Source organism: Hemitrygon akajei, chromosome 2 (assembly GCF_048418815.1).
Source record: "Hemitrygon akajei chromosome 2, sHemAka1.3, whole genome shotgun sequence".
Taxonomy (NCBI): domain Eukaryota; kingdom Metazoa; phylum Chordata; class Chondrichthyes; order Myliobatiformes; family Dasyatidae; genus Hemitrygon; species Hemitrygon akajei.
Window position 1 is genome coordinate 64,761,623 of NC_133125.1, and position 26,202 is coordinate 64,787,824.

The 26,202-nt window shown below is 40.9% G+C and overlaps 1 protein-coding gene across 1 annotated transcript in view; it reads left to right on the forward strand.

Annotated features, from left to right (window-relative positions):
- polr1e (RNA polymerase I subunit E) overlaps nt 1–26,202 on the forward strand; it is a 50,579-nt gene that overhangs the window by 12,214 nt on the left and 12,163 nt on the right. Inside the window, exons 4-9 of the mRNA XM_073024056.1 lie at nt 886–971; nt 3,060–3,115; nt 10,529–10,673; nt 17,038–17,145; nt 19,192–19,288; nt 19,423–19,562. Of these exons, the coding sequence (XP_072880157.1) occupies nt 886–971; nt 3,060–3,115; nt 10,529–10,673; nt 17,038–17,145; nt 19,192–19,288; nt 19,423–19,562 (632 nt within the window). The remainder of the gene's footprint in view (nt 1–885; nt 972–3,059; nt 3,116–10,528; nt 10,674–17,037; nt 17,146–19,191; nt 19,289–19,422; nt 19,563–26,202) is intronic.

The window sequence follows — 26,202 nt, forward strand, 5'->3', positions numbered from 1 at the left end:
TTCAGGGAAAAGTTGTTGTCATGCCACCATGTCACTAGGTTCTCTATCCCTTCTACTCCGACTCATCATTGTTTGAATTATGGTCCTCTACAGCGGTTGGCTGGTGGCACAGTGACATAGGACCAGACTCCGGAACGGAGGTTCCCGGGTTTGAATCCAGTTGGGCCGCTCCCGAGTACGCTTTCCATCCGTGCCGGGTTGAGTGTTGAGCTTGCAACTCGACCTCGTAAAATAAAGAAAAATACTGCGTGATGAGTGGCGTCCCACACAGCCTTCCGATCCACGCCTTGTAAGGCATGAAAGTGCCCGACGCTGGCCTCTCAGGCCTGAGTCAACATCATCATCATCGACAGCAGTGTCACCTGCAAACTTGTAGACTGAGCTAGGACAGAATCTGGCCACACAGTCGTGAATTGGGGGACTAAGAACATGTCTTGTTGGGCTCCAGTGTTGAGAATAAATGTGAATGGAGGTGTTGCCTCTCCTTATTGACTGTGGTCTGGTGTCAGTTACTAAACAAGGTGTTGTGTCTCAGCTTCAGGAGTTTGGAGATGAATTTGTTGAAATTACAGTACTAAAGGGGGAGCTGTAGTCAATAAACAACCTTACGCAGGCATCTTTAGTGTCTTCACTGTCTAGATGGTCAGGAGCTGAGGGTAGAACCAATGAGATGGCGTTCGCTGCTTTAAATCTGCCAGATTCAAAAGGTGTCTAAGCAGATAGTGATTAAAAACATAGTTGACTATCATTGACAAATTTTCAAAATGTGGGAGTGTTTGCATTCTTGTATTATCTGTCTAAAATTAAAGAAAACATAAACAGTTGGCATTTAGTGTCTAAGTAACTAATAAACTTCAATTAAGTGAAAATTTCTCTTGTATTCAGGTACTTTGTTGGCGTGTTAAATAAAAGTACTGGGAAAATGGAAGTGCACAACGCTCAGCTGTTTAACATGCAGCCCTTCTTTCCTGGTAAAGTATCCAGTATAATGTCTTACACTACTCTGATCAAAATTATTCATGGCAAGATCGTAGAAAAAATAATTGCTAGAAATATTTAGGTCATGCAGCATCTTTAGAGAGAAAGTCGACCTTTTAGGTTGATGGCCTTTCTTAAATATAAAAACATTTTTGATGTTTCTATTTTACATTTCCAATATTTGTAGTATTTTGCTTTTGTACTTCATGTACAAAGTTAGAGTACAAAGTTTAAGTTAGATATGGCCCTTGTGGCTAAAGGGATCAGGTGGTATGGAGAGAAAGCAGGTACAGGGTTCTGAGTTGGATGATCAGCCATGATCATACTGAATGGCGGTGCAGGCTCGAAGGGCCGAATGGCCTACTCCTGCACCTATTTTCTATGTTTCTATGTAAGAATTTTTGGCTAAAATTGGGTACTAAATAAGACAATGTGACTAAGCCTAGTGGAAGAGATGATTGTTGAAGAAGGCCCCAAAGAACAGTGTGGAAGTGTAAGAAGCCTAGAAATGTTTTTGTTATGTTCAGATGCTAATAGTGATCCCAATGAGGAATTCCCGTCAGTTCCACAATGATCCTGTATTAGACAGTGGTTTGGGCAATGGAATAGAAGTCCATCTGTTGTTCTTGTTCTGCCAGATCTGACAGTGGAGTGAGTGAAAGCTGGGAATCATACAAGAGGACTGCAACAGGATGTGAGAGATTTCTCCCCCTAGAAACAGGAGCATTCTATCAAAGCTTAAAATAAAAAGATGTGAGCATCGAGGATTGTGATTGCCTGAAGAAACATTCCGAGAAATCTATTTGTGATCATTGGTGTGGTGATAGAGTGCACGGGAAGTGAAGGACCTTGTTGAATTTAGCTCAGAGAGTGTGATGAGCAAGAAATCTGACGAATGAGGTGGATGGAACAAGCAAGTGATCAGCTGACTGCAAAGATATGTTAAAGGAGAAGCACAGATATGATAGCTATGGGTTTATCCAAAACTGAACTGAAGCCATTTAAATAAGAGCTCAGATGTCAGTCAGGTTCTCATACAGAAATGTATGAAGTAATGCATTTTGGTAGCGAAAAAAAATAAAACGAGGGTAGTTTTTTTCCCCAAGGTTAGAGACTGAAAGATGTCCTCAGAGGAATTTGGGTGCCCTTTCACAACAATTGTTGAAAGTTAACATGCTGATACAGCAACCAATTAGGAAGGTGAATTATATTTTTACTTTCATTGCAAGAAGATTTCAGTACCTCAGAGATGTCTTGCTACAGTTATTGGCCTTGGTGTGACTGCATCTGGAATATTGTGTATTGATTTGGTCTCCCAAACTAAGAAAGGGTAAACTTATGGAAGAGGTAATACAGTCAGGCTTTACCAGTTGATTCTTGAGATGGTGGGAGAAGACATTAAGTTAGCTGGACCAAATATCACACAGTTTGGAAGGTAATATTAAAATGTGCAAATTGTTCCAGGGTTTGACAGGATAGATGCTTTCCCATGCTTGCATGACTAAGGCAACAGTCTCAAATTAACGATGTGAGCCATTCAGGTTAGAGGCAGGGCTGAGAAACATTGGAATTTTCTACCCAAACTTTAGATGCTGTTTTGCTAAGTATATTAAAGATCGGTGGTGACATAGGAGGTAAGATGATTGATTGCCAAATGTATGGCAAATACATTATGAGTGAAGTAAGGTATTGCAGGCATAGTTATGGTTGTAGGAGGTTACAAAGATAGAAAAGGACAATGTATAGGGGCTATTTAAACTTACAGATAAAGTTTTTAAATTTGAGTTGTTGAAAGATCAGGAGTAAATAAAACTTAGTGAAAGATGTAGAACAGGCGAGTAAGTGTCCATGCAAGAATTTTTAGATTGATCATAATCACAATAGGTGAACATGTAATCAAATCTTTTTATGTTTGATTTTATCGTTGATTGCATGCAAAGGTATTTTATTTGGACAAAAACCCGGAGTGTGATCATCTGTGACAACATTTGTGTTGGTGTGTCCTGTTAGAACTGCAGCTTAACCTGACAACATGTCTCGTGAATCAGAGTGATATATCAAAGCTCATATTTTCTCTTCAGGTGAACCTGTGACAGAAGAAGATACCAATGAGAAGCAACTCTCTTATCGTGAGAAGGTAAATATTTTATTGTAGCATTTAACTCTTTCTCCCATGCCATACAATTGAGAGTACTTTGGTTTTGCCTGGTTATTGAGGAATAGTATTCCTTCCCCCAATACTGGGTACTCACTGCGGTTATTTTGCTGGTTTGCCCCTAATTTGTTGATGTCAGGGTTGTCAGTAGTGAGCGCATGTGGGTATGTTGTCAGCCTGCTGCATTATAAGGAAGAACAACCATCTGCAACCTTTTTCTAAGAGGCTGTTCTGCTAACCTACTGAGGACTTCCTGGTAACGTAGAATCATGTCCACACAAAGGCACTACTGAACAGCAGTCTAGTGATTCTTAACTTCCCACTGTTGGTGAAGGTAGTGTAAATATTCTCACTGGTCCCTTGCTGAACTGACTAGTTTGGCACAGATCAGAGATAAAGCTCTCTTGAACTGTTTGCTGTATGACATATTGCATAGATCTATTGTAAAGCATCACGACCTCAAACTCTCCTCATGGGAAAACAGTGAAAAAGACTGAGGACTTCCTGGTAACGTAGAATCATGTCTTAACCTTAGAAATTACCTACGGTTACCTAGGTAAGTTCCATGCACCTATCCAGGAGTCCCTTAAAAGACCCTATCGTATCTGCCTCCACTACCATCGACGGCAGCCCATTCCACACACTCACCACTCTCTGCGTAAAAAAAAAAACTTACCCCTGGCATCTCCTCTGTACCCACTTCCAAGCACCTTAAAACTGTGCCCTCTCGTGCTAGCCATTTCAGCCCTGGGAAAAAGCCTCTGACTATCCACACAATCAATGGCTCTCATCTTCTTATATACCTCTATCAGGTCACCTCTCATCCTTCGTCGCTTCAAGGAGAAAAGGCCGAGTTCACTCAATCTATTCTCATAAGGCGTGCCCCTCAATCCAGGCAACATCCTTGTAAATCTCCTCTGCACCCTTTCTATAGTTTCCACATCCTTCTTGTAGTGAGGTGACCAGAACTGAGCTCAGTACTCCAAGTGAGGTCTGACCAGGGTTCTATATAGCTGCAACATTACCTCTCAGCTCTTAAACTCAATCCCACGATTGATGAAGGCCAATGCACCATATGTCTTCTTAACCACAGAGTCAACCTGCGCAGTAGCTTTAAGTGTCCTATGGACTTGGACCCCAAGATCCCTCTGATCCTCCACACCGCCAAGAGTCTTACCATTAATACTATATTCTGTCATCATATTTGACCTACCAAAATGAACCACCTCACACTTATCTGGGTTGAACTCCATCTTCCATTTCTCAGCCCAGTTTTGCATCCTGTCAATGTCCCACTGTAACCTCTGACAGCCCACCACACTATCCACAACACCCCAACCTTTGTGTCATCAGCAAATTTACTAACCCATCCCTCCTCTTCTTCATCCAGGTCATTTATAAAAATCACGAAGAGTAGGGGTCCCAGAACATATCCCTGAGGCACGCCACTGGTGACTGACCTCCGTGCAGAATATGACCTGTCTACAACCACTCTTTGCCTTCTGTGGGCAAGTCATTTCTGGATCCACAAAGCAATGTCCCCTTGGATCCCATGCCTCCTTACTTTCTCAATAAGCCTTGCATGGGGAACCTTATCAAATGCCTTGCTCCATATACACTACATCTACTGCTCTACCTTCATCAATGTGTTTAGTCACATCCTCAAAAAATTCAATCAGGCTTGTAAGGTACGACCTGCCTTTGACAAAGCCATGCTGACTATTCCTGATCATATTATTCCTCTCCAAATGTTCATAAATCCTGCCTCTCAGGATCTTTTCCATCAACTTACCAACCACTGAAGTGAGACTCAAAGTGTATAATTTCCTGGGCTATTGCTACTCCCTTTCTTCAATAAGGGAACAACATCTGCAACCCTCCAATCCTCTGGAACCTCTCTCATCCCCATTGATGATGCAAAGATCATCGCCAGAGGTGCAGCAGTTTTCTCCCTTGCTTCCCACAGTAGCCTGGGGTGCATCTCATCCGGTCCTGGTGACTTATCCAACTTGATGCTTTCCAAAAGGTCCAGCACATCCTCTTTCTTAATATCTACACACTCAAGCTTTTCAGTCCGCTATAAGTCATCCCTACAATCGCCAAGATCCTTTTCCGTAGTGAATACTGAAGCAAAGTACTGCTATCTCTTGCGGCCTCAGTATTTTTCCCCTCTCTTTTTGCACTATTAAATTTATTTTTTATATGCTTCTTACTGTGATTTATAGTTTTTACTACTATATATTGCAGTGTACTGCTATAAAACAGCAAATTTCACAACATATGCAGTGATATTAAGCCTGATTTTGAAGTTCTGACATTCTGGACTATCAAACTCCACTTTAAGTATACCCAATGACTTGGCCTCCACAGCTATCAATGGCAATGAATTCCACATATTCACCCCCTGGCTAAAGATATCCTTTCGCATTCCTATTCTAAAGGAATGTCCCTGTATTCTGAGGCAGTGCCCTCTGGTCCTACTGTCCCCTACTATTCAAAACATCCTCCCCCCGTCCACTCTATCTAAGCCTTCCAATATTCAATGACATCCCCCAACATCCTAAATTCCAATAAGTACAGGCCCAGAGCTTTCAAAAACTCCTCAAACGTTAACTGGTTCATTCCTAAGGTCATTCTCATGACCCTCCTCTGGATGCTTTCCAATGCCAGCTACTTCTTTCTCAGATATGGGGCCCAAAATTGCTCACGATATCCCAAACGCTGTCTGACCAATGCATTATAAAGCCTCAGCATAACATCCTTGCTTTTATATTTTAATTCTCTTGAAACTAACATTGCATTTGCCTTCCCTATCACTGACTCGCCCTACGAGTTAACTTTTAGGGAATCCTGCACTAGGGCTCCCAAGTCCCTTTGCACTTCTGATTTCTGAATTAGCATCCTGTTTGGAAAACAGTTCACATCTTTATTCCTTCTACCAAGTGCATGACCATACTCTATCCAACACTATATTCCGCCTGACACTTTTTTGCCCATTCTTCTAATCTGTCTTGTCCTTCTGTGGTTTGATCGAGGCACAACTGTGTAAGCCAGTGAGAACAGCGAGAGACAGCTTCATAGAGCGGGCAACTGAGTAGAGGGGGTCAGTGTAGGAAGGCTTTGGCTCTACAGGGCTTAGTCGATAATGGGTGGAGGCAAGGTAGAATACAGACAGGAAGTATGTGTGTGAGGCCGGTGTTCTGGGTTCGGTGTCAGATGTGGGATGTCCGGGAGACTCCCAGCCTCCTGAATGGCCCCATCTGCGCCAGGTGCATCAAGCTGCAGCTCCTCAGGGACTGCATTAGGGAACTGGAGATGCAGCTCGATGACCTTCGTCTGGTCAGGGAGAGTGAGGAGGTGATAGAGAGGAGTTACAGGCAAGTAGTCACACTGGGGCCTGGGGAGACAGACAAGTGGGTAACAGGAGAGGGAAGGGCATGAAGCAGGTGCTGGAGAGTACCCCAATGGCTGTACCCCAAAACAATAAGTACTCCTGTTTGAGTACTGTTGGGGGGTGGGGGGGGGGAGACAGCCTACCTGGGGGGAGCAACAGTGGCCGCGCCTCTGGCACAGAGTCTGGCCCTGTGACTCAGAAGGGTAGGGAAAGGAAGAGGATGGCAGCAGTGATAGGGGACTCGATAGGGGTTCAGACAGGCGATTCTGTGGACGCAGGTAAGAGACATGGATGCTAGTTTGCCTTCCAGGTGCCAGGGGCTGGGATATCTTGAACTGGGAGGGAGAACAGCCAGAGGTCATGGTACATATTGGTACCAACGACATAGGTAGGAAAAGGGAGGAGGTCCTGAAAACAGACTACAGGGAGTTAGGAAGGAAGTTGAGAAGCAGGACCTCAAAGGTAATAATCTGGGGATTACTGCTTGTGCCACGTGGCAGTAAGTATAGGAATCGAATGTGGTGGAGGATAAATGCATGACTGAGTGATTGGGACAGGGATTCAGATTTCTGGACCAATTTCCTGGCGTGGAGGTTTGCTAAGGCTATTGGGGAAAATTTTAACTAGAATTGCTGGGGGGTGAGAACCGAAACAAAGAGGCGGAGGAAGAGGCGGTTGGCTCACAAGTAGAGAAAGCTTGGAGACAGTGCGAGAGGGAGGATAGGCAAGTGACAGAAAAAGGACGTGCTCAGACCGATGGTTTGAGATGTGTCTATTTTAATGTGAGGAGTATTATGAACAAAGCGGGTGAGCTTAAAGCGAGGATCAGTATTTGGAGCTATGATGTTGTGGCCATTACCTTGGATGGCTCAGGGTCAGGAATGGCTACTTACAGTACCAGGCTTTAGATGTTTCAGAAAGGAAAGGGAGGGAGGCAAAAGAGGTGGGGGCGTGGCATTGTTGATCAGAAAAGGAGGAAGTCATGGAGAGATTGTCTATGCAGTCTCTGTGGGTGGAAGTTAGGCACAGGAAGGGGTCAATAACGCTACTGGTTGTTCTTTATAGACCACCCAATAGTAACAGGGACATTGAGGAGCAGATAGGGAAACAGATTCTGGAAAGGCGTAATAATAACAGGGTAGTCGTGTAGGAGATTTTAATTTCCTAAATATTAATTGGCATTTCCCTAGAGCAAGGGGTTTAGATGGGATAGAGTTTGTTAGGTGTGTCAGGAAGGTTTCCTGACACAATATGTAGATAAGCCTCCAAGAGGAGAGCCTATACTTGATCTAGTATTGGGAAATGAACCTGGTCAGGTGTCATATCTCTCACTGGGAAAGCATTTTGGATATCTCCTTTACCACAGCAATGGAGAGGGATAGGAACAGACAAATTAGGAGAGTGTTTAATTGGAATAAGGGGAAATATGAAGCTATCAGGCAGGAACTTGAAAACATAAATTGGGAACAGATGTTCTCAAAGAAATATACGGAAGAAATGTGGCAAATGTTCAGTAGATATTTGTGTGGAGTTCTGCATAGGTACATTCATCAGACAGGGAAAGGATGGTAGGGTACAGGAACTGTGGTGTACAAAGGCTGTTTTAAATCTAATTAAGAAGAAGAGCTTACGAAAGTTTCAAAAGCTAGATAACGATAGAGAGCTAGAAGATTATAAGGCTAGCAAGAAGGAGCTCAAGAAAGAAATTAGAGAGCCAGAAGGGGCCATGAGAATTCCTTGCGGACAGAATTAAGGAAAACCCCAAGGCGTTCTGCAAGTATGTGAAGAGCAAGAGATAAGACCTAATAATTTCTGCCCCATCTAAACCTTTTGCACAAAGAGGTTCCAGTCCATATTAGGGAAGTTGAAGTCATGCGTGACAACAAGTCCATTATGTTACAGTTTTTCCTAATGTGCCTACATATCTGTTCCTCAATGTACCAGTAACTAGTGGGGTATTTATAGTGTAATTCCATCAGAGTGATTGGTGGTTGAGCCCTCCATTCTGTTCCTCTGAGTGCCATTGTGACACCACTCACCCAGCTAATCTATCTTGCTCCTGTACGCCACCTCATCACCATCTGAAACTCTGCCAACCATAGTTGTGACATTGGCAAATCTATAGATGGTGTTTGAACTGTGTCTAGCCACACAGTCATGGTGTACAGTGAGTAGAGCAGTGGGCTAAGCACGCGTCATTGAGGTGTGCCAGTGTTGTTTGTCAGCGAGGAAGAGATGTTATTTCCAATCTGCACAGACTGTGGTCCAGGATGCAGTTGCAGAGGGAAGTACAGAGGCTCAGATTTTGAATCTTGTTGGTTAGAACTGAGGGTATGATAGTGTTCTTGATAAATGGGGTTGTCCAAGGTTACAGAGATAGGTTGGGGAATGGAGTTGAGAGGGTAAACAAATCAGCCACGATGGAATGCCGGAGCTGACTAAGTGGGCTGAGTGGCCTAAATCTGCTCCTATTTCTTATGGCTATGCTAACTGCTATGCTACCATGCCATCTACAGTAGGAAACAGGTGATAGAAAGAGTCAGCAGCTTTAAATCCCTTGACAGTAATGTATCAGATGAGCTCTCATGAGCCCAGCACGTAGAAAGCTTACCAGCATCTTTCTTATGAGCTTAAGGAGGTTCAGCTTGCCATTGAACACTAACAAACACATAAAGATATCCGAACTAGTTGCATCATGGTCTGCAATATAATTAGCTGCTGAGAGTAGTGGGTCTCCCAGCACATAACAGGCACATCCCTCCTAATCACTGGAAGAAGGCAATATTTATCCCCACATTCTGGGCCTAGACATATTTTTGCAGCTATCATCAGGTAGGAGGTATAGAAGCTTGAAGTCCCACACCACCAGGTTGAAAAACAATGATTTCTGTTCAACCATTTGGATTTTGAACCAACTCATCACTGCAGTTTGGCAACAATGTGACTTCTTTAATCAATCTGCACTAAAATGGGTTTATTTTTTTCTAATCGTGTTCTTGTAAAAATTGTGTATAATTTGTTTTTTCTTTGTGAATGCTGCTTGTATGCTATATGTCTGTTAAGCTGCTGCAAGTTTCTCATTGCACCTGCGCGTATATGTACTTGTGCATATGAAAATAAACTCAATTTTGACTTTAAATACACACACTTAATAGTAACCTGATTGCAAGTTAAAATCTCTTAATGAATATTAATATTTTCAGAAGTACAACACAATGTATTTTGATGTTCTGATGGTAGAGATGTGGAATGAATGTGAAGGGATGCATGAACTTATTACATCTGCTGTTTCAACGTGTTTCGAGAAGTTACTTCTTTCCTCCACCTCCCCTGACCCCCACCCCCAAATCTTATACCTTTGCCCCTTTAAACATAGCATCATTTTCTCATCATAAATAAAAACAAAAACTGATGTTAAAAACTCAGCAGGTGGGATAGTATCATGGAAAGAGAAATAGTGAATGCTTCAGGTATGCGACCTCTCTTTGGAGCTTTTTTTCTGTCACCTTCAATGAAGACTTGCTTTGCAACTAAATCACAGTGACAACAAAAGGCGTTATGGATGAAATAACTGGTACAGCCATTTTCCAGTGCTTCACAACTCCTACTCTAGTCTATTTATGGTCTGGAAAACTGTATGAGTAGTGTAGGCCTACTCAATTGGTGGCACTGCATCTAATTCTCATAGTGCTTTTCAGCTTAACATGCAGGAATTTTCCAGTACCTTAATGCAGGAGGCTGTGTAAAACTGTGTTGACTTGCAGTCCCATTTTATCCCACATGGCATTCTGTGTTCATAGAACAAGCAAGTCTAACAAAATATATTTCAATTAATGCAAACAAAAGGAAGTAAATGGAAGCTTGAAGGTTATGCAACCATTAGGTCACAATTGAGAACTGAAATATTAAAGTCATAACATTTTGGTTTAATTAGCCTGTATCTCTAAATAGAAAGTAAGCAATTTATTGCTATTAAAAGTATTTTAACTGCTGATTTCCAGGTGGACTCCCTTATTGAAGCCTTTGGTACCATCAAGCAGAAACATGCCCTGAACTCCCGCAGATTGAATCAGGTTGGGAATGAGACATTGCAGGAGGCTGTGGCCAAAGCAGCAGAAAATATCATTGATAAAAAAGGAATTTCAGGTAAAAGCGTCAAATACTGTGTTACTTGGAATACTGTGTTCAGTTCTGGTCACCTCATTACAGGAAGGATGTGGATACTATAGAGAGAGTGCTGAGGAGATTTACAAGGATGTTGCCTGGATTGGGGAACATGCCTTATGAGAATAGGTTGAGCGAACTCAGCCTTTTCTCCTTGGAGTGACAGAGGATGAGAGGTGACCTGATAGAGGTGTATAAGATGATGAGAGGCATAGATCGTGTAGATAGCCGGAGGCTTTTTCCCAAGGTTGAAATGGCTAACACGAGGGGGCACAGTTTTAAGGTGCTTGGAAGTAGGTACAAAGGGGATGTCAGGTAAGTTTTTCACACAGAGTGGTGAGTGCATGGAATGGGCTGCTGGTGGTGGTGGTGGAGGCAGAAACAATAGGGTCTTTTAAGAAATTCTGAGATACATAGAGTTTAGCAAAATCAAGGGTATGAGGTAGGGAAATTCTAGGCAGTTTCTAGAGTAGATTATGTGGTCGGCACAACATTGTGGACCAGAGGGCCTGTAACGTGCTGTAGATTTCTATGTTTCTTAAGTTATGGGGCAGTGACTACATAATAATGTAAAGACTATGCAGTATTCATGGAAATAAATTAGCATCACTACAATCTAAATTATTGATTGGAAAAAAGATACAAAGGGAGCAGAATGAAGGTTTAATCTATATTTGGGAGGTTATGTGAATAAATCATGCACATATGCATTATAAAACAAACTGCCATGATAATTGGCTAGTGTTAAGCTTTGATATTCATTTGGCAGTGATTCAGCAGTTGTGAGTAAAAAAAAAAAGGATGTACCTGCTAACATTAATAACACCCATTATATACATGCTGAATGAAAGAATCTGCAATGACCAAGACACTTGTCATTACGGATCTCTGCAGTTCTGTGTCCTATTAAGTTGTGTAGGAGGTGTACAATATTAATTTGTTCTTGGTCTTCCCATGAGAGTGTTCAAACCCCAGTCCATTCCATTATGTTGTTCTTTAAGAGATGTGCATAATAAATCAAGTTTTGTCATTGAGGCTGAGAAAAGGGGAAATAATATTTTCGAGGCTGGGAACAACTATTATGAATTCGTGATTTTCGCATGCTTACTTTTTATATTTTAAATACGACAAATGTCCACTAAAGTTGTATCAAGTGGCAGTATCTTTTGATGCCTATATCATTGTTTTGCTAGTTTTAAAATATCGATTGGACAACTCAGTGTAGTATCTGATTTTGTTCCTCTGTCCTGCAGGAAATGGTTCAAAAAAGAAAGTAACTATTTATATATACTGCTGTGTTAGTTTGGGAGTTGGTGGGGTGGGGATGATTCCAGCAGGGATGCAAGTTCCATTGCTAACACACACACACAACTTGCAGCTAGAGGCACCCAAGGAAAAGCTTAATTGTCCCAGTTGTAGGTTATTCCTCCATCACTGGCTGAGAAGCTGAAGAGACCATTTTGTATTGATGAGGGTTTTATCAAAAGTTTTGAACTTTAGGGAGAAACATTATTGTAATCCACTTTCTTGTATTGCATCTCTAAACAAAGCAGCAGGGGACCAAAGAATATGCAGGGATTGCTGGTGTGCTGAGAACAGTAACTTTCAGAAGAAATAAATAGAAGATCATAGTAAAATTAATCAAATTGCGTACATTTGAATGCATTGTAAAATATTTATGAGACTTTCTGCTAAAGTTTTGTATTTAATCTGTAAATAACTAACTAGCACATTTAATCTGTAAAGTCTAGTTTTGTGGTGTTTTATGATGTTGTGAGAATCCCATGTAATCTTCAGTAAGCAATGTATTTTTATGCAGTACAGTCGGCCCTCCTTATCCGCGAGGGATTGGTTCCGGGACCCCTCGCGGATACCAAAATTCGCAGATGCTCAAGTCCCTTATTCAACCTGGCTTAATGCGGTAGACCTTAGGACCCAGTGGAACCCCAGACTTTATTTAGTCTGTATCAGTGCGGTGGACATTAGGACCCAGCGGTAGAGGTCTGAATCCGCAGTGTTTCTGTTCACGAAAATAATCACGATCACAATTGAAAATAAAGTGGAAATAATAAAGCTTTTGGAAAGAGGTGAAACGCTATCGGTCATTGGAAAAGCGTTAGGCTACATCGGTTAACAATTGGAACAATTTTAAAGGATAAAGTGAGAAAGGCTCTGCACCGATGAAAGCTACAATTATTACTAAGCAACGCAGTGGTTTTTGATCTTCCACATCAACCCGGCAAGGTGGAGAGCGCACTTCGGAGCGGTCTGTCACTAGATCGAACTTAGGAACTTCCGTTCCTGAGCCCGGCGCTAAAACATATGTTCTTAAGTGTTTTATATGCATAGAAAGGTAAAATATATACTATATACTAAGACAAACATTTGACTAACTGATGCTAAATAATACCAGATGTACCTGTTCGGACTTACTTAGTAAGAGAACTTCCGATTTTTTAAAATCCCGATCCACGATAAAGTATCCTCCCGTATACTTTAAATCATCTCTAGATTACTTATAATACCTAATACAATGTAAATGCTATGTACAATAGTTGTTATATTGCATTGTTTAGGGAATAATGACAAGAAAAAAAAGTCTGTACATGCTCGAACAACAAGTGCTGGAAGAGCACTTCCGGGTTTTCGTGATTCGCAGTTGGTTGAATTCGCGCATGCGGAATTTGCGGATAAGGAGGGCCGACTGTATTCTGCATTATGGCAGTTCAGTTAATGGAAATTTGTCCTTATGGAGTGCACAGATCACCGTCAAAAAAAACTTAAGATGTGCAATTTAAGTGAAAAATAAGCAATTTAGTTTAATTCCTTTTGCACATTTTGTACTTGTTTACCAAAGATGAGCCTCTCAATAGATTTGCTTAGGAAATTGGTAAGGCAATTTCAGCATCCATTTTAGTTAATTAATACAACCCTTTCTATTTTGCCTATTTGATTATCCTTGCTTGGAAATACTGCCTCAAATTTTACTTTTAAGTGTCATACCTCTAATTTTAAAAATATACTTCGTTTCAATTCCTTCATTAGAGGAAGTAATTTCCTTGTATCTATCAGACTGAATTATTTATCAGAAAACTCTTGATGAGATCACTTTTCAGCTTTTTAAACCCAAGGGAATCACATTTATTAGCCTAATCCATGCGGCCAGGTATAATCCATTTGAATTGGTGAATAGTGAATCTTTGTCATTTCCTTATTTATCTTCAAGATCCTTCAGCTTCGGTGCCCTAAAATTAATCCTGACCAAGTTCTGTATAACTCGCTCATGAATGCATTGGCAGAGACTTGAAAGTAAAGGGTATTTGTCGTACTCATAAGAGTCATAGAGAACTGCAGCACAGAAACATGTTCTTTGGCCCATCTAGTCCGATTTTCTGCCTAGTCCCATAGCCCCCCATACCCCTCTCATCCATCTACCTGTCCAAACTGTCGGGACCATGAGTAACAGAACCATTGTGCCAAGTTGTGAACTTCACTAATTTTCATCAGAGTGGTATTCAGCCTGGTCTACTATACAGTGGATTCCAGTTAATTGGGGACACCAGGACATGAATATTTTAGCCCAATTAAACGGCTGTCCCATTTAGCAAAGTTTGATGGGAATTGTTAAAAAGGTATTAAAAAGACAAACTATCATTTAACTGGGTAACAAATTATATATTTAAATGAATACAGAATAAATTAGAACACTACCAAAACTACTACAGTACTATAAAACTGTGTATTAGTTCCTGATAGATACCAGTGGAGGAATTTATTCAGCATATGCTGATGTGTTCTTTTGATTGACAGTGTGACCAAGCTTGCAGAGAGATTTAGGCCAGTTAGAAGAGTGGGCTGAACAATGGCAGATGGAGTTTAATGCTGATAAGTGTGAGGTGCTACATTTTGGTAGGACTAATCCAAATAGGACATACATGGTAAATGGTAGGGCATTGAAGAATGCAGTAGAACAGAGTGATCTAGGAATAATGGTGCATAGTTCCCTGAAGATGGAATCTCATGTGGATAGGGTGGTGAAGAAAGCTTTTGGTATGCTGGCCTTTATAAATCAGAGCATAGAGTATAGGAGTTGGGATGTAATGTTACAATTGTACAAGGCATTGGTGAGGCCGAATTTGGAGTATTGTGTACTGTTCTGGTCACCGAATTATAGGAAAGATGTCAACAAAATAGAGAGAGTACAGAGAAGATTTACTAGAATGTTACCTGGGTTTCAGCACCTAAGTTACAGAGAAAGGTTGAACAAGTTAGATCTTTATTCTTTGGAGCATAGAAGGTTGAGGGAGGACTTGATAGAAGTATTTAAAATTATGAGGGGGATAGATAGAGTTGACGTGGATAGGCTTTTTCCATTGAGAGTAGGGGAGATTCAAACAAGAGTACATGAGTTGAGAGTTAGGGGGCAAAAGTTTAAGGGTAACACGAGGGGGAATTTGTTTACTCAGAGAGTGGTAGCTGTGTGGAATGAGCTTTCAGTAGAAGTGGTAGAGGCAGGTTCGGTATTGTCACTTAAAGCAAAATTGGATAGGTATATGGACAGGAAAGGAATGGAGGGTTATGGGCTGAGTGCGGGCCAGTGGGACTAGGTGAGAGTAAGCGTTCGGCACGGACTAGAAGGGCCGAGTGGCCTGTTTCCGTGTTGTAATTGTTATATGGCTATATGGTTATCTACTGCCTTGAAATAGTGCTTTCAATGATTGCATTTATGATTGGCAATATGTTCAAATTCCTTGTAGTTTCTAATTTGTTTGTAGAAGTGATATCTTCACTCATTATTAATTCCAACCACTTCTGGCATCTCCAAGCCTGAATGACTGGAAATGCAATGAGCAAAGCAGTTCTGAATTGCCAGTAATCTTGGAAAAAAATACCGTAGATTCCGTACTACAGAGCGCACCTGATTAAAAGCCGCAGGCTCTAATTTTAGAAAGAAAATCAATTTTGTACTTGTACAAGCCGCACCGGATTTTAAGCTGCAGGTGTCCAACGTTGTAATATGAGATATTTACACAGAAAGATATTACACGTGAGGATTTTTTAACTTTTAATTAAATCCGTATGGTAACATAAACAAATACATATTGCAAATGCTTTTTTTCGAACCGTGCCTGTAACACGGCTACTTTTAAATATACATATGTATCAGTAACACACAAATTACGTTGCGTATACTTTTTTACTGAACAGTGCACGAACAACATTCCAATATCTCCTAACGACTGGTAAAAAAATATATACTGCAGCCTACCAGGAAAAGTTATTGATCGCCTTTAACTTAAAAGCAGCGTTCTCGCGCGGGTCTAATGCGCTCGCCCCCTCCTTTCCATTTATCGCAAACCGGTATTTTCCCACAAGACGCGGCGAAACCGGATGTGACGTCATAGCATCCCGGGATGTAGTACAGAAAACAAATATACTTAAAACACTTCTAACTTTAACTAGAAAATACTAACAAATGAATTACTAAGCGAAAATATTATAAACTAAATAACTGCCATAAAGGCAGCACAATGCTTTTCTTCGAGTGTTTTCCATGTTGATGAGGGTGAGTACAAATGACTGATTTACAATAATTTAATTGTGAAAGTGCGCTTGATTTATCGTACAATTTCATTGGACCTCTGTGAACTACTCATCAATTTTATTGGTCTACTGTTACGAGGCAAAATGTTTTTGGCGGCATGAAAAAAAACCATGCATTAGCCGCATCGTAGTAAAGGCCGCAGTGTTCAAAGCTGTTCAAAGCGTGGGAAAAAAGTAGCGCCTTATAATCCGGCATCTACGGTAACTGCTTTTTGAGCACGAACACTTAAATGACGCTATTTAAGGTGGTTTGCTCTAGCACGGTGTAGTGTCTAACAGCCACCCATCATGCATGCAACTGACACTAGTTAGAAAATGTTCAGCAATAATCTCTTGCCCCAATTAAGCGGCATAGTCTCCCAAATAAACAAAGGGAATCCAGCTATTTTTTCTATTTGGTTCTGTTCTTTAAAGAGTTGTCTCAAATAATTGGTTGTCTCGATTAACTGGTGGCCCAATTAACTGGAATCCCCTGTATATGGTTTGTTTGTAATGACCTTAATTGCTATCTGTGGCCTTCTCGTGTCTACTAAGATAATTGCCATCCACCTTTTAGAGTTAAGTTTCAGGCTATTTCACCACAATTTTTTTTTAAATGCTGTAGAAATAGTTACAGATTTTTGTTCAATCCTACTCTAAATGAATACCTGTGAGAAAATAGTCACTATTCAATAGAGTTTATTGAATGTGGTGGAGCACTGATTTGATTGTACTATATTTCTGGCCTTCTGTTTTCTGAAAGCTTTGGCCAATGAATCATCTCAGTTTGAGTCGCAGGACACATCCGCGTTTCTTCCACCTTGCCATGCCGATGCAGACAAGCCCGAGGATGTTTACAGGTTTGAGGACAGTATCCTTTTTGAAAATTAAACATGTACAATGTAGTGGATTGTATTTCCCTAAAGATGTGCATCTTGTCTTTCTCATTTATTGATAAAGTATGCAATTTTGTATACAAGTATACAATCATATAATGTGATTACTCAGAGACCAGAGATATTCAGTGTTTCAAATGTGGTCAATTATATTTTAAATTCTCTTGTTTCCAATTCTATCTTTTCAGAGAAGGACACAGCTGCTTTGCTGTTTTAATTATTTTATTAATTTGCATTTCTACTTATGGTGGGTCATCTGTACTTTCATAACTGCCTCTTTACCAGTTCATTGAGGGATGTTTTCTAAAGAATTCCTTTCAAGTTATCCCTGTGTGTATTTGCCAGTGCAGTGGTCATTGACTTGCCAAAACATAGTGCCACCTGCTAATGTTACACTTCACAAGCTTCTCAAAACTGACCCTTTTGTGTAATTAGTGAGCTACAGTGATACACTTCTTGCCAATTGAGTAACTGCATTCTTTAGTTTTATGGCCAATTTTCTATCCATTGTGGCACCTGTGCTCTGTTCTGAGTTATAGGAAATACACAGAAAAAGCCATACACTACACTTTGGAAATTGTAAATTAATTCTTTAAGGCAGATGAGGATTTAAATTCAAGCAGGAGTCATGTACATAACGATTAGCAAAAAGAACTAAGCTGTAATGGACTATGGGTAGAAAATATATAATTGTGCTCAGCCTTCGTTTAGATTTTTTTCCGATTAAGAGAGTAATGAGAATGTTTCTTATACCAGAGGAATATAAACAATGATTCAGTGTTAGGACATAAGAGCAGGAGTACAAAATTTTTGTTACATCCACTAAAAATGCCATACATGCCTTACTTTAGGAATGATAGAATGGTTAGAAACACATTTATAGAACACAGAGCTTTAGATCACAGGAATAGGCCCTATAGCCCACATGTCAAAATAATTAAACTACTAAATTAAGTACCTAACTAAACTAATCCCTCCTTCCTACACAATGTCTGTATCCCTCCATTCTCTGTATATTCACATTTCTGGCTAAGAACCCCTTGAACGCCTCTGCCGTATTTATCCCAACAACCACTTTTGGCAGAGTATTTCAGGCACCCACCAGTCTTTGTGAGGGAGAAAGAAAGAATTTACCCCTGCCTCATTGATCTTACACCCTCTCACCTTATACGCATGCCGTCTAGTATTAATTATTTCAACCCTGAGAAAAAGATACTGGCTGCCTGCTGTATCGCTATCTCTCATAACCTTATAAATCTCAATCAGATCTCCCCAAGCCCCTGCTGCTGCAGAGAAAGCAACCCAGGTTTGTTTAACCTCTCCTTATACCACATGAACTCTAATCCATGGAGCGTACTGGTAAATCTCTTCTGCACTTGCTCCAAAGCCTCCATGTCCTTCCTATTATGGGATGACAAAATTTGAATGCACTCCAAGTGCAGCCTACTGAGAGTTTTATAAGGCTGTAACATAATTTCCTGACTCTTGAACTCAATATTAATAAAGGCAGTTATGCTAAATGCCGCCTTTACCACCCTATCAACCTGTGCAGCCACTTTCAGGGAGCTTTATGAACTTGGACCCCAAGACCCTCTGTAGTGGGTCTTGCCATTAACAGTGTACTGATACTTCACATTAAATCTTCCAAAGTGAAAACCATAACATTTGGTTGCGTTAAACTAAGAATTGAACCCTCATCAGTTTAAAATGAGCATGGGAAACAGGTCTGTAGTCAGGTTAACGGGAGCAAGTGGAAACAGGTCCCTGTCAGATTAAAGGGAGCACAGCAAATGAGGCCCTGGTATGTCTAAATGGAGGGTGAGAGTTGGCTGCCAGTGAACTAGAAATGAACTGAGATTTCTGAACAATCTGATAGTGGGGTATTATTAGAATTTTACTGTAATCTGTATCCAGTTGGATTGATTGGTGTTGAAGGGGTGGACATAGATCATGTGATTTTAGTTGCTGTAAATTTCATGAAGTTTTCAGTTTTCTTGGGTGATTCCTTAATTTATGTTAAGTAATTTCACCTACTGAGTATCAAGCAATCAAGCCATACTGCGAAGCACTGAAGGTTAACACCGCAGAGGAAATTCATCAGTTGGCACAAACTGGCAAGTAAGTTTATAAAAGTTCTGTTAAGTTAAACCAGCCAATAGTGATAGTTGATGTGTAATGGGGCAGCTTTGATACTTTTAACCTTAATTGCATATTTGAGGAATAGATTTTAAAGCTGTTTTCTTTATTTTCAGCTTCTCATCTTTTATTCTGGAATCACTTAAATCATTACCTCGAGATGAGGAAAGTCGTGATCATAAAATTCACTGCCTGTTTTATCTTCAGATTCTGATCAAATTACACAACTTTAAAAAGCATGAATTCAAGCACAAAGGTAAAACTCTTGGTATCTTGTATATTTGTCATCAAACAATGTATTTTTGTCAACAAACAAAATTACATCAATAAAGTGTAACTAATAATTGCAATAAATTAGAACGAGGTGTTGGGGATTTTAACAGAGTTCTGCAAAATGTCTCTCTGAAATCTGGGTAAGTACCCAATCAGATTCAGCTATCCATTTTCCTCTGCAGATGCTGCTTGACCTACTGAGCTCTTTCAGCAGTTGTGTTTCACTGAAGCACAGTATTTTATTTGTGTTACATGGAAATCGAGCACAAGCTCTCTGGTTGAAAGGTCAGGCTATTGATGAAGTTCTAGATTTCACCTATTTATCCGGAAGAAACAATGGATCAGATCATGAATGTCTGATTTCCCCTGGTCTGGAATGCCCCCACCCCCCATTACAAACAAGGCCCTCAAAAGTTTTCTGTTGAGGCATCATTGACCTGAAAGTTTAAAGTTTTTTCTCCAAAGGTGGTCTTACAGTGTTTTTAGTTTTTATTTCTGATTTTGTTAAATATCCCTTAAGCTGTGTGCATTGCTTCAGTCACAAAAAATTGTGGGGTTGTAGATAACAAGCTTTAATATCACCGCCATATGTCGTGAAATTTGTTCATTTTATGGCAGCAGTACAATGTAATACATGATAAATATAGAAAAAATAAATGAATTGAAGTAACTGTGCCTATGTATATTAATAGTTAAATTAAAAATAGTGCAAAAACAGAAATAATAAAAAAGTGAGGCGGTGTTCATGGGTTCAATGTCCATTTAGGAATGGAATGGCAGAGGGAAGAAGCTGTTCCTGAACCTCTGAGTGTGTCTTCAGGCTCCTGTACCTCCTACCCGACCATAATGAGAAGAGGGCAGGTCCTGGGTGCTGAGGATCCTTAATAATGACACTGCCTTTCTGAGGCACCACTCCGTCAAAATGTCTTGGATACAATGGAGGCTGGTACCCATGATGGAGCTAGCTAATTTTACAACTTTTAGACCATAAGATATAGGAACTGAATTAGACTACTTGGCCCATCGAATCTGCTCCGCCATTTCATCGTGGCTGATCTAATTTTCCTCTCAGCCCCAATCTCCTGCCTTCTCCCCATATCCCTTCATGCCCTGACCGATCAAGAATCTATCAACCTCTGCCTTAAATATACGGGTAGACTGGCCTCCACAACTGCCTGTGGCAAAGAATTCCACAGATTCTCTACTCTTTTGCTAAAGAAATTCCTCCTTAACTCCATTCTAAAAGGCCACTCCTCTATTCTCGGGCTGTGTCCTTTGGTCTTAGACTCTCCCACCATAGGAAACATCCTCTCCACATCCACTCTATCAAGCCCAGAGCCATCAAATGCTTTTCATATGACAAGCCATCAATCCCGGAATCATTTGTCGTGAACTTCCTTTGAACCCTGCCCAGTTTCGACACCCTTAAGATAAGGGGCCCAACACTGCTAGCAATACTCCAAGTGAGGCCTCACCAGTCCCAACATTACATCCTTGCTTTTCTATTCTAGTCTTCTTGAAATGAATGCTAACATTATGTTTGCCTTCCTCACCACAGACTCAACCTGCAAATCAATCTTTGGGGAATCCTGCACAAGGACTCCCAAGTCCCTTTGCACCTCAGTTTTTTTTGTATTTTCTCTCCATTTAGAATATAGTCAACCTTTCATTTCTTCTACCAAAGTGCACGACCATACACTTCCCAACACCATATTCCATCTGCCATTCTTTGTCCATTCTTCTAATCTGTCTAAGTCCTTCTGTAGCTTCTCTACTTCCTCAAAACTACCTGCCCTTCCACCTATCTTCATATTGTTTGCAAAGTTTGCACCAAAGCCATCAATTCCATCACCCAAACCATTGACATATGACGTAAAAAGAATTGGTCCCAACACAGACCCCTGTAGAACAGCACTAGTCACTGGCAGTCAGCCAGAAAAGGCTCCTTTTATTCCCACTCTTTGCCTCCTGCCAATCAGTCACTGCTTATCGATGCGAGAATTTTCCTGTAATAACATGGGCTCGTAGCTTGTTAAGCAACCTCATGTGTGGCTCCTTCTCAAAGGCCTTCTGAAAATCCAAGTACAAAACATCGACCAATTCTTCATTGTCCACCCTGCTTGATATTTCTTCAAATAATTCCAACAGATTTGCCAGGCAAGATTTTCCCTTGAGGAGACCATGCTGACTATGGATTATGTAATCAAGTGCCTCCAAGTACCTTGAGACCTCATCCTTAATAATCAACTCCAACATCTTCCTAACCACTGAGGTCAGACTGACTGACCTGTAGTTTCCTTTCTTCTGCCTCTCTCCTTTCTTGAAAAGTGGAGTGATATTTGCAATTTTCCAGTTTTCTGGAACCATTTCAGAATCTAGTGATTCTTTAAAGATAATTACTAATGCCTGCATGATCTCTTCGGCTACCTCTTTCAGAACTCTGGGGTGTGCACCATCTGGTCCAGGTGACTTATTTACCTTCAGACCTTTCAGTTTCCCAAGAACCTTCTCTATAGTTATAATAATTTCACGCACTTCACGCCTCTTGGCTCTTGGAACTTCCACCATGCTGCTGGTGTCTCCCACAGTGAAGACTGATGCAAAATACTTACTCAGTTCGTCTGCCATTTTGTTGTCCCCCATTATTACCTCCAACTTTCTGCGGGTTCTCTTGGTCTTTTGCAGTAGCAACCTCCCCCATACCAGACAATGATGCTCTCCATGGTATATCTGTAGAAGTTTTCGAGTGTTTTAGGTTACAAACCAAATCTCCTCAAACTCCTGATGAAGTACAGCAGCTGTCATGCTTTCTTTATAGCTGTATTGATATGTTGGGACCAGGTTAGATCCTCAGAGATACTGACACCCAGGAACATGAAAATGCTCACTCTTTCCACTTCTGATCCCGCTGAGGATTGGTTTATGTTCCCTCATCTTACTGTTTTCTGAAGTCCGCAATCAGCTCTGGTCGTGCTGACATTGAGTGCAAGGGTATTGCTGTGACACCACTCAACTAGCTGATATATCTCACTCCTGCACTGACTTTTACCATCTTTATAGCTACTGTCTGCAGACAGCTGCTTGGATGCAGCCCAACAGCTTTAAGCTTTATTATTTTGCATTCATGAATTTTTCTAGCAATTTCAGGCAGCAAGTTTAAATTTCTGTGTCAGGGATGGTAACAGAAACACAGTCAATTGTGGCATTCAGAAAGTAGCTGCGTAAGTATCTGAGCAGAAGGAATTTCTGGGCAAGAGAGAGAGGATGGGCTGTGCAGCTATCTGTTTTGCTTTTGGAAGAGAGGTAGATTTGATGGGCTGAGTAGTCTCCAATGGAGTATTCACTTTGTGATGCTGGGCCTGAATTAAGTTCCCCTCTATCATTAGATCTTTGGTTTTCTATAATCTCTTTGTGTTTCTGTTATGAAAGGAGAAAAACATGTTTAATGGATGTGCATTATTATTACACCATTAGTTTTTGTGTCTCTGCCAATGAGGGATTTCCATTTCTTTTTGTTACACTATTTCTATCCTCCTTTGAGAGTCATAAAGCTTTCCTGCTGGAGTCCTTCACCTGAAAGGCATGCATTCTCAAAGAAAAGTAAATGTCATTAAATATTTTCCCCTGCATATCTACAGAAAACATCATAATTTTCCAATTACCTACATTAACTCACTTGTCATACCTCTGTTAATTGGTAGCTTACTATATTATACTCAAATGTAATCAATCAAGATTTAAAGGGCAGAGCTTCGCAACAATTTCTCGGAGTTGGGCTGTGACCAATCAACAAGAGGTAGTGCATAAGTAGAGCTACCTTTTCAATCAAGTCCACAATCAAGATTTCAAAGGCAGAGCTTTGTGGCAGTTTCTCTGGGCTGTGACCAGTCAACGAGAGGGATTCATTAGAAAGGGCGAATAATAATACTGCGTGCAAGGCCATTCTTTTGAGTGTGCCAGAGTCTAGAGTGGCTTTGCCTCATTAGGTTAGACGAGATCAGGCTTGGGCGAGGTAAGGTATCTGATAAAAGTATTCTCTTGCTCTTATTTTGTCTACTAGGGATTAGTAGTGGAGTGGGAATGTCTCCAGGAGCAGTGTTTTGAACTGTGTGTGAGATGTTGGAAGTCGGGGAGAACTCCAGTCTCCTGGATAAACACATCTGCATTAGGTGCACTGAGCTGCAGCTCCTGAGAGAGCGTATTAAGGAAATGAAACCACAGCTCGATGAACTTCAACTCTTATGGGGGAATGAGGAGGTGATAGATAGGAGCTACAGGGGAGTAGTCATCCCTAGGTTACAGGAGACAGGCAACTGAGTGATTGTCAGGAGAAGAAAGGGAAATGCACAGCCAGTGCAGAGTACATCTCTGGCCGTTCCCCTCAATAATTATAACTTTGGATACTGTTGAGGGGGACAACCTACAGGAGAGAGCCACAGTGACATGGTCTCTGGCACTGAATCTGGTGCTGTGGCTCAGAAGAGCAGAGAGCTGAAGAGTATTGCGGTCCATAGTCAGAGGAACAGAGGCAAGATTCTGTGGGTGTGATAGAGTCTCCTGGATGGTATGTTGTCTCCCAGGTGCCAGGGTTAGGGATGTCTCAGATGAGGTCCATGGCATTCTCAAGGGGGAGGATGAGCAGCCAGAAGGAGGATAGACAAAGGAGAATTGGTTGCTGTTGTGTACTTGGATTTTCAGAAGACCTTTGAGATGCCACACATGAGGCTGCTTACCAAATTAAGAGGCTATGGTATTACAGGAAAGATACAAGAATGGATAAAGCAGTGGCTGATTGGCAGGAGGCAGAGAGTGGGAATAAAGGAGCCTTTTCTGGTTGGCTGCCGGTGACTAGTGGTGTTCCACAGGGGTCTGTGTTGGGGCCACTTCTTTTTACGTTATATATCAATGACTTCGATGACGGCATTGATGACTTTGTCACAAAGTTTGGGGGCAATACAATGATGGGTGGAAAGGCAGGTAGTTTTGAGGAAATAGGCTACAGAAGGACTTAAACAGATTAGGAGAAAATGTAAAGTGGCAAATGGAATAGGGTCATGCACTTTGGTAGAAGAAATAAAAAGACTATTTTCTAAATGGAGAGAAAATTCAAAAATCTGAGGCACAAAGGGACTTTGGAGCCCTTGTGTAGGATTCCTTAAAGGTTAATTTGCAAGTTGAGTCTAGGTAGCTGTGAGAGTCTGTGGGTTTGCGGTAGACATCAGACATACAAGAGTACAAGATGTAATAGACATCTTGTAATTTTAATGTTTTGCTTCAGTTGCTAATTCCACAATTTCAGAATCAATATCACTGACATAACAGTATGACATCAAACCTGTAGCAGTACAGTGTAACACATAAAATAATTACTATTGATTGCATAAGAAATATAAATAAATCAAAGGGAGCAGTGTAGTCTTCACCTTGCCTACCCATATTCTATATGCTGTCAAGTAGCTTTTCTCTAGACAGATTAGCTTGATTTGTCACATGTGCTGTACATCAGAACAGTGAAATGTGTTATTTGCATCTTGACTGACACTGTCTGAGGCTGTGCTGGAGCAGCCCACAGCCGTTGCCATGTTTCCACGCCCACAATTTACTAACCCTAACCCGTGCATATTTTTGGGATGTGGGAGGAAACCAGAGCATCTGAAGGGTCTCGGCCTGAAACATCGACAGCGCTTCTCCCTATAGATGCTGCCTGGCCTACTGTGTTCTACCAGCATTTTGTGTGTGTTGTTTGAATTTCCAGCATCTGCAGATTTCCTCGTGTTTGCATCTGGAGGAAACCTATGTGGTCAGAAAAAGTGACAGGAATTGAATCCCGATCTTACAACTGGTACTATAAAGCGTTATGCCAATCACAATGCTACCATGCTGACCTGCCTTGTAATTTTAGAATAAGATATTAATTCAATTCTGAACCTTCCCTCTCTGACACCCTATTTTGTTTAGTCCTCCAGAACACTAGTCTTAGTCTGGTAAAGTGGTGCCCATCTCAAAAGAATATTCTGTTTTTTCCTCAACATTTAAGCTGGTGGCACATTTGATAAAACACTTACCTTCCACAGTACTCTGTCAACTGGTGACTTGATTGTGCATAACTCAGGGACAGAACCTAAAACGTCTATATCTTAATTAATACCCTGCCTTTTAACACTCAAACAATACTGGTCCATCCATTTCATTGGTTCCTACATGGACCAGAGCCACCAACTCCGTCCCTTTCCTGCTCCAAGATTTTTTCCGCCCTGAGCAGGTCTTTAACCTCGGCTCTGGGAATAGTTATCGGGTGTTTTCAGAACCTCCTTTTTAAAAAAACACTTTTATTATGACCTTCTGGTTTCCATTATTTTAATAACTTTGTGTGCTGTGATGTCATTTGCCTATCCTCCCTGTAGTCTTTAATTTTCCCAAATTGATAACAAAATTTCATGCCTGTTGAAAAGTGGCCGAAACTCTTCCTCAACTGCATCTATGATCTTTTGAGGCAGCTCTATCTGTCCCTTACCAGTAGCCAAACCTTGGGTTAAAACTTCACTTGTAATTAGGCAGAAAATGAGGATGTAATGATGTGTAATTTTCAACTGCATTTTAATGGAGGAAAGTGATTTTAGTAA